Source organism: Scyliorhinus torazame, chromosome 1 (genome assembly GCF_047496885.1).
Source record: "Scyliorhinus torazame isolate Kashiwa2021f chromosome 1, sScyTor2.1, whole genome shotgun sequence".
Taxonomy (NCBI): domain Eukaryota; kingdom Metazoa; phylum Chordata; class Chondrichthyes; order Carcharhiniformes; family Scyliorhinidae; genus Scyliorhinus; species Scyliorhinus torazame.
Genome location: NC_092707.1, coordinates 94,377,568 through 94,391,464, shown reverse-complemented (window position 1 = coordinate 94,391,464; position 13,897 = coordinate 94,377,568). Strand labels below are relative to the sequence as shown.

Genomic DNA, 13,897 nt, shown 5'->3' with positions numbered 1-13,897 from the left:
ACTAAGATTTCAGTAAAGTCTTATCCTGGGAATGTCAAACTTTCCAAACAGCATACATCTAAAATGTGAAAACGTCCTGCAGTACAATCCTCCTTTTTTTTCTTCCAAACCTGTAACTGGAGAACAGTTTGAATGATTTAGGACAAGGGAAAAGTGTTGGGTGTTACAAGTCTGTTCCTACTTTAGCATTAATGAAGCGCACTGAGGTAGCAAAAAGCTCATCTCACGACATTCTTAAATATCGGTTTTGATATAGTTTTTTGGTATTAGATGATGCGGTCTGATCTTTGTCCTTCGCAAATTTAGTATTAAATTATATCATATAATGGTTACTATTTGCAATACACGTAACAAGTTGGAATTAATTAAGATTTTAAAGTAAAGGAGCATCTTGAAAACCGGGAAAGGCTTGATCGAGTTTAACATTCAATTCGAGAAGAAAGATCACACACTAAGTTTTAACTTAAGTAAGATTTTCTTTGAAGAAATGAGTAAACATACTAAATAAGGCGGACTTGTTAACAGGTAAATCTACAGGAAAACTGTGGGAGGTGTTTAAAGAGTGCCTATTACAACACAATGAAAAGTTCCATTTGTACAGTCAAGTAATTATGGTCAACATGTGAGGTAATATGCAGTATAAAGATAAATGGAGTCACTAACACAAATGTCAAGAAAGGTGATAATCCGGTGGCCTCGGGGAATTGTGGAAAACCACAAAGAGGTGAAAAGAATATGCAAAGCTGTAAAAAGAAACCAAAAAACTGGCAAGTAATATAAAATGTCATTAGTAAAAATAACTATATTAATGGTGAGAGAGTGGCGAAGGAAGATGGGGGCACTTTAAAGGGTATAGTCTCAAGTTTGAGAAGGAGAAAGAACAAGTCAAATCATCGCTTTAGTATATTTGTACCAAAAAAAGATATTAAAAAATTACACGTTTGCCAACAATCCTCAATGTTCAATCTGCTTCTTGTTCTCTCTGCTTGCAGACGACACCAAACCAAGGGGGACAATAAATAGTGCAATGGGGATTAGGAAGCTCCAAAGGGACATAAAACAGATCAAATGAGCGGCAGCACTGCCGGAAACGGCCTTCATTGAAATAGGTAAATGTGAGGCTTTGTGCTTTGGATCTAAGGAAGATAAATAGAGTATTTTGTAAATGATGAGAAATAGCTACTCTAGAGCAGGAAAGAGATTTGGGCATCCAAATGCACAAATCATTTAAATCTATCAGACAGATACAAAAAGCAGTTAGAAAAGCTACTGAAATGCTGGCCTTTATCTCAAGGGGACTAGATTACAAAGGAATGGAAGTAATGCTTCAGTTGTACAAGGTCTTCGACTGATCCCATCTGCAGTACTGTTTTTATACTTGCACTACAGATCAGAGCAGGTTGAGCAGACTCATCAGAATAGTACCAAGACTTAGAGGGATAAATATGGGCAGAAAGTATAAACTTAGTGTGTATTCCCATCTGTGTAGAAGACGCAGGGATGATCAGTTTGAAGTATTGACATGATAAAAGGAATCAATAGAAAAACTATTTTGACTGGCAGGAGAGTCAAGAACATGGTCTTAAAATTAGAGCCTGGTCATTTAGGTGGGAATTCAAGAAATATTTTTTTTCACAGAGAGGGTAATAAGAAGTGTGGAATCCTTGCGCCTCCCAACATTCACAAAGCCAATTCTCACCCGTTTACCCTGGCTGGTTTAGCACACTGGGCTAAATCGCTGGCTTTGAAAGCAGACTAAGGCAGGTCAGCAGCACGGTTCAATTCCCGTACCAGCCTCCCCGAACAGGCGCCGGAATGTGGCGACTAGGGGCTTTTCACAGTAACTTCATTTGAAGCCTACTCGTGACAATAAGCGATTTTCATTTCATTTCACCTTGCAATAAACTGTTCTATACCCTTCATCTGCTTCATATACATTTTCCCCACCTCTTCATTCACCCAAGGAGCTGTGCTCCGAAAGCTAGTGATTCGAAAGAAACCTATTGGACTTTAACCTGGTGTTGGAAGACTTCTTACTGTACATTTTCCCCAACAGCTACAAAATATTTGAATCGCAATGCAAATCCACAACTTCAGAATATTAAAAGATACATACAAATTTTTACATACGGCTTAGGAGCACGAGTAGACCACTTGGCCCCTCAAGCCTGCTCCACCATTCAATAAGGTCATAGCTGATCTGATTGTAATCTCAACTCCACATACCTGCCTACTTCCAATAACCTTTCACCCCCTTGTTAATCAAGAATCCATCTAGCTCTGCCTTAAACATATTCAAAGATTCAGTTTCCATTGCCTTTTGAGGAAAAGAGTTCCAGTGACTCACAACCCTCTCGAGAGAAAACACTTCTCCTCATCTCCCTCTTAAGATGAACGACACCTTTTTTTAAAAGCCCTAGTTTTGGATTCTCCAAGAAGAAACATCCGCCCCACATCCGCCTTGTTAATACCACTCAGGATCTTAAAGGTTTTGATCAAGTCACCTCATACTCTTCTAAACTCTGGTGGATACAAACCGAACCTGGTATTTAATCTAGTAAACCTTCTTTGACACATGTTTATGTTGAAGCCTTTGGTAGGATTGGTTCTTTACAATTTATTTACGCCCACAGTGTATTTATTGTCCTCTGGTTCTTGACTCTTTGGCAATGGGAACAGTTTCTTCCCTACTACTCTACCAAGGTCCGTCATGATTTTGATCACCTCTATCAAACATCCTCTCAACTTTCCCTCATAATGTGTTTCTGACACATTTACATATTTCCTTAAAAAAGATCAGTCTATTTAAAAAAGAAGGCAGTCACAATACTCCAGATGTTTAAGGGCTGCCTTTAAGGGTTGGTCGTATTAGTGGTGGCACTGCCTTCCAGTCCAAAATATATGGTAATTTCACTAAACCATACAAACAGACCACCACAAAAGGGTTCAAAATATCAACCTAAGTTGGAAACGCACAGTAGCTAGGCATCTCAAAGGAGAAAAAACAAGTTCTAACATTTTGTATATCGAGCATTTCTCGGTGAAAGCTTTTGCACTTGACCTATACTTACAGATCTGCTGCGTAGTTCCAGCATCTTCAGATTTGGCATCTAAGATGACTTAACATGACACAACAACGGCAAAGTTATTCAACCCACCCTGCCTGTCCCAGCTCTATCCATTTGTCACACTTAGCGTGTTTTTTCCCCATAGCCCTGAAAATCTGTCCACTTCAAATATCCTTTGGAAAATTATTACTGAATCTGCTTCCACCACCTATTTAGGTAGTGAACTCCACATTGCAGCAACTCACTATGTAAGAAATTATTTTCTCATATTGGTTCTGATTCTTTTACCAACCACTTCAAATATGTCCTCTGGTTACCAATCTAATTGGGGGGGGGGGCACGGTGGCGCAGTAGTTAGCACTGCTGCCTCATGGCGCTGAGGACACAGGCTCGCTCCCGGCCCCAAGTCACTGTCCATGTGGAGTTTCCACATTCTCCCCGTGTCTGCGTGGGTCTCACCCCTACAACCCAAAGATGTGCAGGGTAGGTGAATTGGCCACGCTAAATTGCTCCTTAATTGAAAAAAGAATTGGATACTCTAAATTCATTTTTAAAAATGGTGACCAACCTAATTCATTCTATCAATACGAATCACTTCACACTTTAGTTATATTAAAATCTCTTTCCTTCTCCCCACTGAAATTTGATATCTACAGCACAACAGCAAGTTCCAAGCTCCCATTTCTTCAATCTCTGAGACGAAGCCAGAAACTATGCGTCAATATAAAGCAACAAACTGAGCAAAATAAATACACTGTGGGTGTAAATAAATTGTAAAGAACCAATCCTACCAAGGGCTTCAACATAAATCACAGACTCAAGCTTACCTCACTAGCCACTTGGCCCCTGCAATCATCTACCAGTTATCAAGTGTAATCAAACATGGACTTTTGTTTGAGCTGTTAGGTTAGGAGACAAAATGTCACAGGATGACAGACTGTCAAGCTCTTCCAGGTGTTGAGTTAAATGAAAACTCACATTCCTCTTTTGCAGCATAGAATGACTACAGCCCCGGAGAAGGCCATTTGGCCATCATGCCTTTGCTGACTCCCTGCAACTCAGTTAGTTCCACTCCAATGTCTTTCTCCCGATAAACTGGCAAATTATTTTCACTTCTGACGCGTACCGAATTCCTTTTTAAAAGCCAAAATTAAATCTGCTTCCACCACACTATGAAGAGTGCAGTGCTTCCAGACCCTTGTCACTTGCTGCGTAGAAATGTTTCTTCATGTTGTCTTTGGTTCTTTTCCGAATCACTTTAATCAGTGCCCTCTGGTTCTTGACTCTGTGGCAATGGGAACAGTTTCTTCCCTACTACTCTACCTAGGCCCCTCATGAATTTGATCACATCCATCAAATTTCCTTTCAACTTTCCCTCATAACATACTTGGGAATTACACTAACTGCTTAAATTTAATGACTCAATTAAAACATTTCCAACATTTGACGGGTGAGAACTGCAGCCTATTACTTGTAAATTTCCATCCATCAGCTCAACAAACCATGAATTCACTCATTGCTTGCTGGTGGTCTGAACTTGCCAAGTTGCTTCAGTCATCTGTAGCCCTTCTTATGATAACTGACTATTGACATTGTCTATCCAGAACTTCCTTAGTCTTCCTCTGTTTTAAAGTCCACTTCTAGAAGAATGGAGTATTTTTTGGCACAAAAACTCAAGCGAAACAGCACTTGCCTTCCTTGTGCTGAAATTACATTAACGGGCTAATAAAATGAACAGCTGCGAGTTAAAATAGACCAAGTAAATTTACAAGCAGTACTCATGGCATTCAAAATAAAATCAAAGCTGCACAAACTGCTTCACATATCTCAGATGCCTACATCCACCATTGCAAAAGCAGAAAAAATATCAAAGCAGCATTTGCAAGAACTCGTAGGAAACACTGGACTATTTTAGGAATATCCAGATGGGGCTGCATTCATATAACATCTTCAACAGTGAAACTCCTCAAGACATTTCACAAAAACAATGCAATAACTGAGCCAAAGATAACCAAATACTTGACCAAAGAGGTAGGTTTTTAAGAGTGCCTTTAAAGAAGAAACAGGGGTTTATGGAGAAAGTAACACACACACACCCCTTGAAGGAGGCGTCTTCTAACAATTCTGTGGTATTGTATAAAAGTTCCAAATATCAAAGTCTGAATACAGATGGAATACCTGTCCTTGCTAATCCAAAGATAATGTCATTGTTAAGTATTATAAATGTGAAAAAGTTTCTTTGCAGAATTAAGTATCTTACTAACAGCCCGGAGTGATTCCACAGAGCAAATGAAATCATGCAAGTCACACAACAAACACCCATGTCAGACCAGTACCAGAAACTTCATGGGTCATCAACTGGATTTCTTCTAATCACTCGTCTCAATCCATTTCCTTCACTTGATGCTTATACACACTACCTCAATTCAAGCACTTTGTGAAAGGGAAATCATGTTTAACAAATTTAGACTTTTTTTGAGGATGTAACTGGCAGGGTAAATTAATCGGACCCAGTGGATATAATATACCTGAATTTTTGAAAGACATGAAATAATATGCCACCCAAACAGTTATTGCACAACATAAGGGCTCATGGGGTTGAAAGTCATATATTGGCATGGTTAGAGAATTGATTTAAGAACAGGAAAAAGAATAGAAATAAACAAGTCATTTTCAGTTTGTGGCCTATATGAAGTGAGGTGCAAAAAGAATCAGTGCTGGAGCTCAGCTATTTACAAGCTTACATTAACAACTTAGATGAAGGGACTAGGTGTAACGTATACATGATACTGACGCAAGTAGCATGCGATGCTCAGGGCCGAGCGATCCTACGAACAACTAAGTTGTAACTGTAAGAGGGGCTGGGAAAAAGCAGTCAGTGCAGGGATCCCCTGCGGTCGTTCCCCTGAGAAACAAGTATACCGCTTTGGATACTTGTGGGGGGGAGGGGGGCTTACCAGGGGTAAGCCATGGGGTACGGGCCTCTGGCACGGAGTCTGTCCCTGTTGCTCAGAAGGGAAGGGGGGAGAAGAGCAGAGCATTAGTAATTGGGGACTCTATAGTCAGGGGCACAGATAGGAGATTTTGTGGGAGCGTGAGAGACTCACGTTTGGTATGTTGCCTCCCAGGTGCAAGGGTACGTGATGTCTCGGATCGTGTTTTCCAGGTCCTTAGGGGGAGGGGGAGCAGCCCCAAGTCATGGTCCACATTGGCACTAACGACATAGGTAGGAAAGGGGACAAGGATGTCAGGCAGGCTTTCAGGGAGCTAGGATGGAAGCTCAGAACTAGAACAAACAGAGTTGTTATCTCTGGGTTGTTGCCCGTGCCACGTGATAGTGAGATGAGGAATAGGGAGAGAGAGCATTTAAACACGTGGCTACAGGGATGGTGCAGGCGGGAGGGATTCAGATTTCTGGATAACTGGGGCTCTTTCTGGGGAAGGTGGGACCTCTACAGACAGGATGGTCTACATCTGAACCTGAGGGGCACAAATATCCTGGGGGGGGAGATTTGTTAGTGCTCTTTGGGGGGGGGGGTTTAAACTAATGCAGCAGGGGCATGGGAACCTGGATTGTAGTTTTAGGGTAAGGGAGAATGAGAGTATAGAGGTCAGGAGCACAGATTTGACGTCGCAGGAGGGGGCCAGTGTTCAGGTAGGTGGTTTGAAGTGTGTCTACTTCAATGCCAGGAGTATACGAAACAAGGTAGGGGAACTGGCAGCATGGGTTGGTACCTGGGACTTCGATGTTGTGGCCATTTCGGAGACATGGATAGAGCAGGGACAGGAATGGATGTTGCAGGTTCCGGGGTTTAGGTGTTTTAGTAAGCTCAGAGAAGGAGGCAAAAGAGGGGGAGGTGTGGCGCTGCTAGTCAAGAGCAGTATTACGGTGGCGGAGAGGATGCTAGATGGGGACTCTTCTTCCGAGGTAGTATGGGCTGAAGTTAGAAACAGGAAAGGAGAGGTCACCCTGTTGGGAGTTTTTTTTATAGGCCTCCTAATAGTTCTAGGGATGTAGAGGAAAGGATGGCGAAGATGATTCTGGATAAGAGCGAAAGTAACAGGGTAGTTATTATGGGAGACTTTAACTTTCCAAATATTGACTGGAAAAGATATAGTTCGAGTACAATAGATGGGTCGTTTTTTGTACAGTGTGTGCAGGAGGGTTTCCTGAAACAATATGTTGACAGGCCAACAAGAGGCGAGGCCACGTTGGATTTGGTTTTGGGTAATGAACCAGGCCAGGTGTTGGATTTGGAGGTAGGAGAGCACTTTGGGGACAGTGACCACAATTCGGTGACGTTTACGTTAATGATGGAAAGGGATAAGTATACACCGCAGGGCAAGAGTTATAGCTGGGGGAAGGGCAATTATGATGCCATTAGACGTGACTTGGGGGGGGATAAGGTGGAGAAGTAGGCTGCAAGTGTTGGGCACACTGGATAAGTGGGGCTTGTTCAAGGATCAGCTACTGCGTGTTCTTGATAAGTATGTACCGGTCAGGCAGGGAGGAAGGCGTCGAGCGAGGGAACCGTGGTTTACCAAGGAAGTGGAATCTCTTGTTAAGAGGAAGAAGGAGGCCTATGTGAAGATGAGGTGTGAAGTTTCAGTTGGGGCGATGGATAGTTACAAGGTAGCGAGGAAGGATCTAAAGAGAGAGCTAAGACGAGCAAGGAGGGGACATGAGAAGTATTTGGCAGGAAGGATCAAGGAAAACCCAAAAGCTTTCTAAAGGTATGTCAGGAATAAGCGAATGACTAGGGAAAGAGTAGGACCAGTCAAGGACAGGGATGGGAAATTGTGCGTGGAGTCTGAAGAGATAGGCGAGATACTAAATGAATATTTTTCGTCAGTATTCACTCAGGAAAAAGATAATGTTGTGGAGGAGAATGCTGAGCCCCAGGCTAATAGAATAGATGGCATTGAGGTACGGAGGGAAGAGGTGTTGGCAATTCTGGACAGGCTGAAAATAGATAAGTCCCCGGGACCTGATGGGATTTATCCTAGGATTCTCTGGGAGGCCAGGGAAGAGATTGCTGGACCTTTGGCTTTGATTTTTATGTCATCATTGGCTACAGGAATAGTGCCAGAGGACTGGAGGACAGCAAATGCGGTCCCTTTGTTCAAAAAGGGGAGCAGAGACAACCCCGGCAACTATAGACCGGTGAGCCTCACGTCTGTAGTGGGTAAAGTCTTGGAGGGGATTATAAGAGACAAGATTTATAATCATCTAGATAGGAATAATATGATCAGGGATAGTCAGCATGGCTTTGTGAAGGGTAGGTCATGCCTCACAAACCTTATTGAGTTCTTTGAGAAGGTGACTGAACAGGTAGATGAGGGTAGAGCAGTTGATGTGGTGTATATGGATTTCAGCAAAGCGTTTGATAAGGTTCCCCACGGTAGGCTATTGCAGAAAATACGGAGGCTGGGGATTGAGGGTGATTTAGAGATGTGGATCAGAAATTGGCTAGCTGAAAGAAGACAGAGGGTGGTGGTTGATGGGAAATGTTCAGAATGGAGTACAGTCACAAGTGGAGTACCACAAGGATCTGTTCTGGGGCCGTTGCTGTTTGTCATTTTTATCAATGACCTAGAGGAAGGCGCAGAAGGGTGGGTGAGTAAATTTGCAGACGATACTAAAGTCGGTGGTGTTGTCGATAGTGTGGAAGGATGTAGCAGGTTACAGAGGGATATAGATAAGCCGCAGAGCTGGGCTGAGAGGTGGCAAATGGAGTTTAATGTAGAGAAGTGTGAGGTGATTCACTTTGGAAGGAATAACAGGAATGCGGAATATTTGGCTAATGGTAAAGTTCTTGAAAGTGTGGATGAGCAGAGGGATCTAGGTGTCCATGTACATAGATCCCAGAAAGTTGCCACCCAGGTTGATAGGGTTGTGAAGAAGGCCTATGGAGTGTTGGCCTTTATTGGTAGAGGGATTGAGTTCCGGAGTCGGGAGGTCATGTTGCAGCTGTACAGAACTCTGGTACGGCCGCATTTGGAGTATTGCGTACAGTTCTGGTCACCGCATTATAGGAAGGACGTGGAGGCTTTGGAGCGGGTGCAGAGGAGATTTACCAGGATGTTGCCTGGTATGGAGGGAAAATCTTATGAGGAAAGGCTGATGGACTGGAGGTTGTTTTCGTTGGAGAGAAGAAGGTTAAGAGGAGACTTAAGAGGCATACAAAATGATCAGGGGGTTGGATAGGGTGGACAGTGAGAGCCTTCTCCTGCGGATGGAAATGGCTGGCACGAGGGGACATAACTTTAAACTGAGGGGTAATAGATATAGGACAGAGGTCAGAGGTAGGTTCTTTACGCAAAGAGTAGTGAGGCCGTGGAATGCCCTACCTGCTACAGTAGTGAACTCGCCAACATTGAGGGCATTTAAAAGTTTATTGGATAAACATATGGATGATAATGGCATAGTGTAGGTTAGATGGCTTTTGTTTCGGTGCAACATCGTGGGCCGAAGGGCCTGTACTGCGCTGTATTGTTCTATGTTCTAACAGATTAAATCAAGGCTCTTCAGTCCTGCCACACCGAGGTGTGAATGGTGATCGACTATTAAGCAAAACAGAGGAGGAGGCTCCACAAGTATCCCCATCCTCAATGATGGGAGAGCCAAACACATCAGATGGATGATCCAACCCAGCCTCCCCGGAGTCCACGACACCACAGATGCCAGTCTTCCGCCAATTTGATTCACTCACATGATAACAAGAAATGGCTGAAGGTATTAGATACAGCAAAGGCAATGGGTCTTGACATCATTCCAGGAGTACTCCTGAAGACTTGTGCTCAAGAACTAATCTCACCCCGAGGCACGATGCACCAGGGCAGTTATAACATTGACATCTACCTGACAACATGGTAAGTTGTCCAAATGTCCTGTCCACAAAAAGTAGCAGAAATCCATTCTAGCCAATTACCTGTCAATCAGTCTACTCTTGATCATCAGCAAAGTGATGGAAAATATAGTTGATGCCGATGTCAAGAGGCTTTTACTCGGCAAAATAGCCTGATCACCGACGTTCATTTTTGGTTCTGCGAGAGCTATTCAGCTCCAGGTCTCAGTATAGAATTGGTGCAAACATGGACAAAAGAGCTGGATTCAAGAGGTGAGCTGAGAGGGACTGCCTTTGACACCAAGGTAAAATTTGACCAAGTATAGCATCAAGGGCACTCGTAAAATTTAAGTCAGTGGAAATCGGCGAATCAAACTGGTTGGAGTCACACCCTGTTCAAAATAAGATGATTGTGGCTGTTGGACGCCAATTATCCCAGCACCAGAAATACCTGCAGGAGTTCCTCAGGGGAGAGCCCGATGCCCAACTAAGTTCAGCTGCTTCATCAGAAGGTCAAAAGTAGGATGTTTACTGATGATAACACAGAGTTCAGTACCACCCACAACTCCTCAAATATTGAAGCAGTCCATACTCATATGCACAAGACCTGGATAACATTTAGGTTTCAGCTTATAACTAGCAAGTAACAACCGTCCTGATTTTCCAAAGCCTTTGCAAGGTACAAAGTCAGGAGTGTGATGGAATACCCTTCACTTGCCTGGATGAGGGCAGCTCCAACAACATTCAAGCAGCTCAACATTATCTTGGACAAACCAACCCACTTAATCAGCTCCCAATACGCCACCTTAAACATTCTCTCCCTCTACCAATGCCACACATTGGCAGCAGTGTGTATCATATATAAGTAACACAGCTACAGCTAGCCAAGCTTCTTTCCACCTGCCATATTTACCTTCGAGAAGGACAAGGGCAGCAGGTGCATGGGGACACCATTATCTGCTCCAAGCCACACACCATTCTGGCTTGGAACTATATCACTGTCCCTAGGTCAAAATCCTGGAACTCCTTTCTTAACAGCAGTGTGGGTGCACATGCACCAGATGGACTGTGGCGGTTCAAGAATACAGCTCACCACCACCTTCTCAAGGTAAATTAGGGTTGGGCAACAAATGCTGATCTTGCTAGAGATGCTCAGATCCCATGAATTCATAAAAATTGAAGGAAGCTCGGTGAAAGAGTAAGCTGTGCGGAAGACACGAAGAGTAGGAAAAGTAATATAGGTTAAGTGAGTGAGCAAGGTTGCGCAGGTGAGGTATAATGTGGGAAACGTGGGGTTATTCACTTTTGTCGAGTACAAAAACAGAATTTGTTTCAAATGCTAAGAATCTATTAAGCATTTTGTTCGGGGGGATTTGGGTGCTATTGTACAAGAAACAGAGAAGGTTAACATGCAGCTACAGCAAATAATTAAAAAAGCAAATGGTGTGTCAGTCTTTATTACAATGGGATGGAGTTCACGAGCAAGGGCTGCAAATGTACAATTTGGTGAGATCACTCCAAGAGTACTGTAGAAAATTTGGGCCTCCATATCTAAGAATCATTGAATCCCTACAGTGCAGGAGGCCATTCAGCCCATTAGGTCTGTACCCTAACCTGGACCTACTCCCCAACCCAACCTTTGGACATTAAGAGCAATTTAACATGACCAATTTACCTAACATGCACAGCTTTGGACTGTGGGATGAAACCAGAGTACCCGTAGGAAACCCATGCACGGAGAATGTGCAAATTCCACACGGACAATCACCCACGGTCAGAACTCAACCTGGATTGCAAGCGTGGTAAGGCAGCGGTGCCAACCACTGGCAGCACAGTGACACAGTGGTTTGCGCTGCACAGTGGTTTGCGCTGCACAGTGGTTCACAACACCAGCAACCGGAGTTCAATTCAGACCTTGGGCGACTGTGTGGAGTTTGCACATTCTCCCCATGTCTGCGTGCGTTCCTCTGGGGTTTTCCTCCCACAGTCCAAAGATGTGCAGATTAGGTGGATTTGCCATTGATGTCCAAAAGAGGCAGGACAATGCTGTCCTGCATTGTAGGGATTCTATGGTTAAAAGCATTGTCCTACGATTGAGAGATTGAGTAACATGGACTTATAGCATTGAAGTTAAAAGAATAAGCTCTGATCTCATTGAAATGTAAATGATTCTGAGAGCAAGCTTCGCAGGATAGAAGTTGAAAGGCTGGCTGCAGTGGCTAGAACCAGGGGGAATCCTAGAATAAGGGGACAGTTATTTCAAACTATGATGAGAAGTTCTTCATTCAGAGAGTTGAGAGTCTTCAGAATTCTCTACCTGAAATGCTGTGGTTGCTTAGTGTTTGAGTATAATCAAGGGCAAGATCAATAGATTTTCGGACACTACAGAAATCAGGGGATATGGGGATTGAGCATGAAAATGGAGTTGAGGCCAAGGATCAGTTATAAACATTGAATATAGAGCAGGCTCCAGGAGCTGAGTGGCCTACTCCGCCTCTTAGTTTTTAATCTCAAGATTCTTGTCGCCCCATAGTTAGTTGTCCCAAGTACCTACTACTGTGGAGACTGGTTCAGTCACCATGTTCCACTCCATATCCATTCTTCGAAGTCCACCAGTACATACATTGTGGATTACCCGACACTAATGCCTCTCAGTCCAGGCAGGACTCTACGGTTGTCCATCTGGATCGCCAGGCAGACCTATGTAACCCATCGCCACTTCTACCAACTCCTCCTGGGACTCTGACACCCATTCAAGCTCCTGGGTGTCCTAGATCTCCAGCTCTCCTCCCAATCACCCCGATTCCAGCCCACGCTTGAGTTTCTGCCACAATTCCCATTCACCCACTCTGACAGATACAGTCACCTCAACCTTCCTGCAATTCTCCAGACCTTCCCGGCTTCCTGCCTCCACCGTCCCATTGCCAGTCCGAGTTCCCCCGGTCATCGCACCCCCCCCACGCAACCGCTCACCATTGTGATGGACCCAGGCAGGTTTGAGCAGCTTCATGCTGGGCCCTGAGACCTGGGACTCGAGCTGCACCTCACTCGCTCCTGGTGTCACTGTCCCGGGGTGCCCCCGGCCTCTCACTCCGCTCCCGCCGGAAGGGAGCAACGCACTCAGCGCTCCCCGGAAAGCCACGCGCCGCGGCCGGAACACTCCGAGGAAACGTCAAGGTCAGGACAAACGTTCCTGTGCAAAATAAAGCCCCAAAACATGACCCGTTTGACAGCTGCACTTAGACCCGGAGTTTTAACTTTCAATCACATCTGTCGTTCTTCATTTGAACACATACTAATCTAATTGCTTCATTTATTTATTTTCTCTGAGTACAATGAATGAAGGGTTTGTGTGATAACCCAAAACATCGGCAAACCTAACACTCGCCCTATTTGGCTGCGACTTGAGTGTTCAGCAATTGGCAAAATCTTAATCTTCCTGGGGAGAATGCTGCCCCAGTCACGATACAGAGTGACCGGGAAAAAAAACAAAAGGCAGCGAATCGCTCTATGATCTGGAATGCCAGCTGCCTGAAACGGAGGCAGATCCAATCATGGCTTGTAAAAACTTATGAAGAGAAAATATTGCAGGCAAAGTGCTGGGTGTGGGACGAGTTAAATTGTTCTTGCAAAGAGCCCTACCAGTGACCGAACCTCTGCAGAGCTACAGTACAATACACAGTATTACAGGGCCACGTTACACACAACTATTATATACTTTGTACAATGGTAGGGAAGTACAGTGGTGTATCACCACAACTTGACAGCTTGACTGTCATTCTTTCACAAGCGCAGGACACTTTACAGCCAAATAATTGGAAAGTAGTCATTAATACAATATGGTAAGCACTTAAATTTGTGTGTAACAAGACCCCTAACAGCAGCACGGTAGCATTGTGGATAGCACAATTGCTTCACAGCTCCAGGGTCCCAGGTTCGATTTCGGCTTGGGTCACTGTCTGTGTGGAGTCTGCACATCCT

The 13,897-nt window shown here is 44.0% G+C and overlaps 1 protein-coding gene across 1 annotated transcript in view; it reads right to left on the bottom strand.

Moving 5' to 3' along the window:
* The window catches only part of hira (histone cell cycle regulator a), a 166,780-nt gene extending 153,715 nt beyond the window's left edge, over positions 1-13,065 (bottom strand). The window contains 1 exon segment of the mRNA XM_072498209.1: positions 12,890-13,065. Coding sequence (XP_072354310.1) covers positions 12,890-12,926 — 37 coding nt within the window. The 5' untranslated portion in view covers positions 12,927-13,065.
* Between the last annotated feature and the right edge of the window lie 832 nt (positions 13,066-13,897).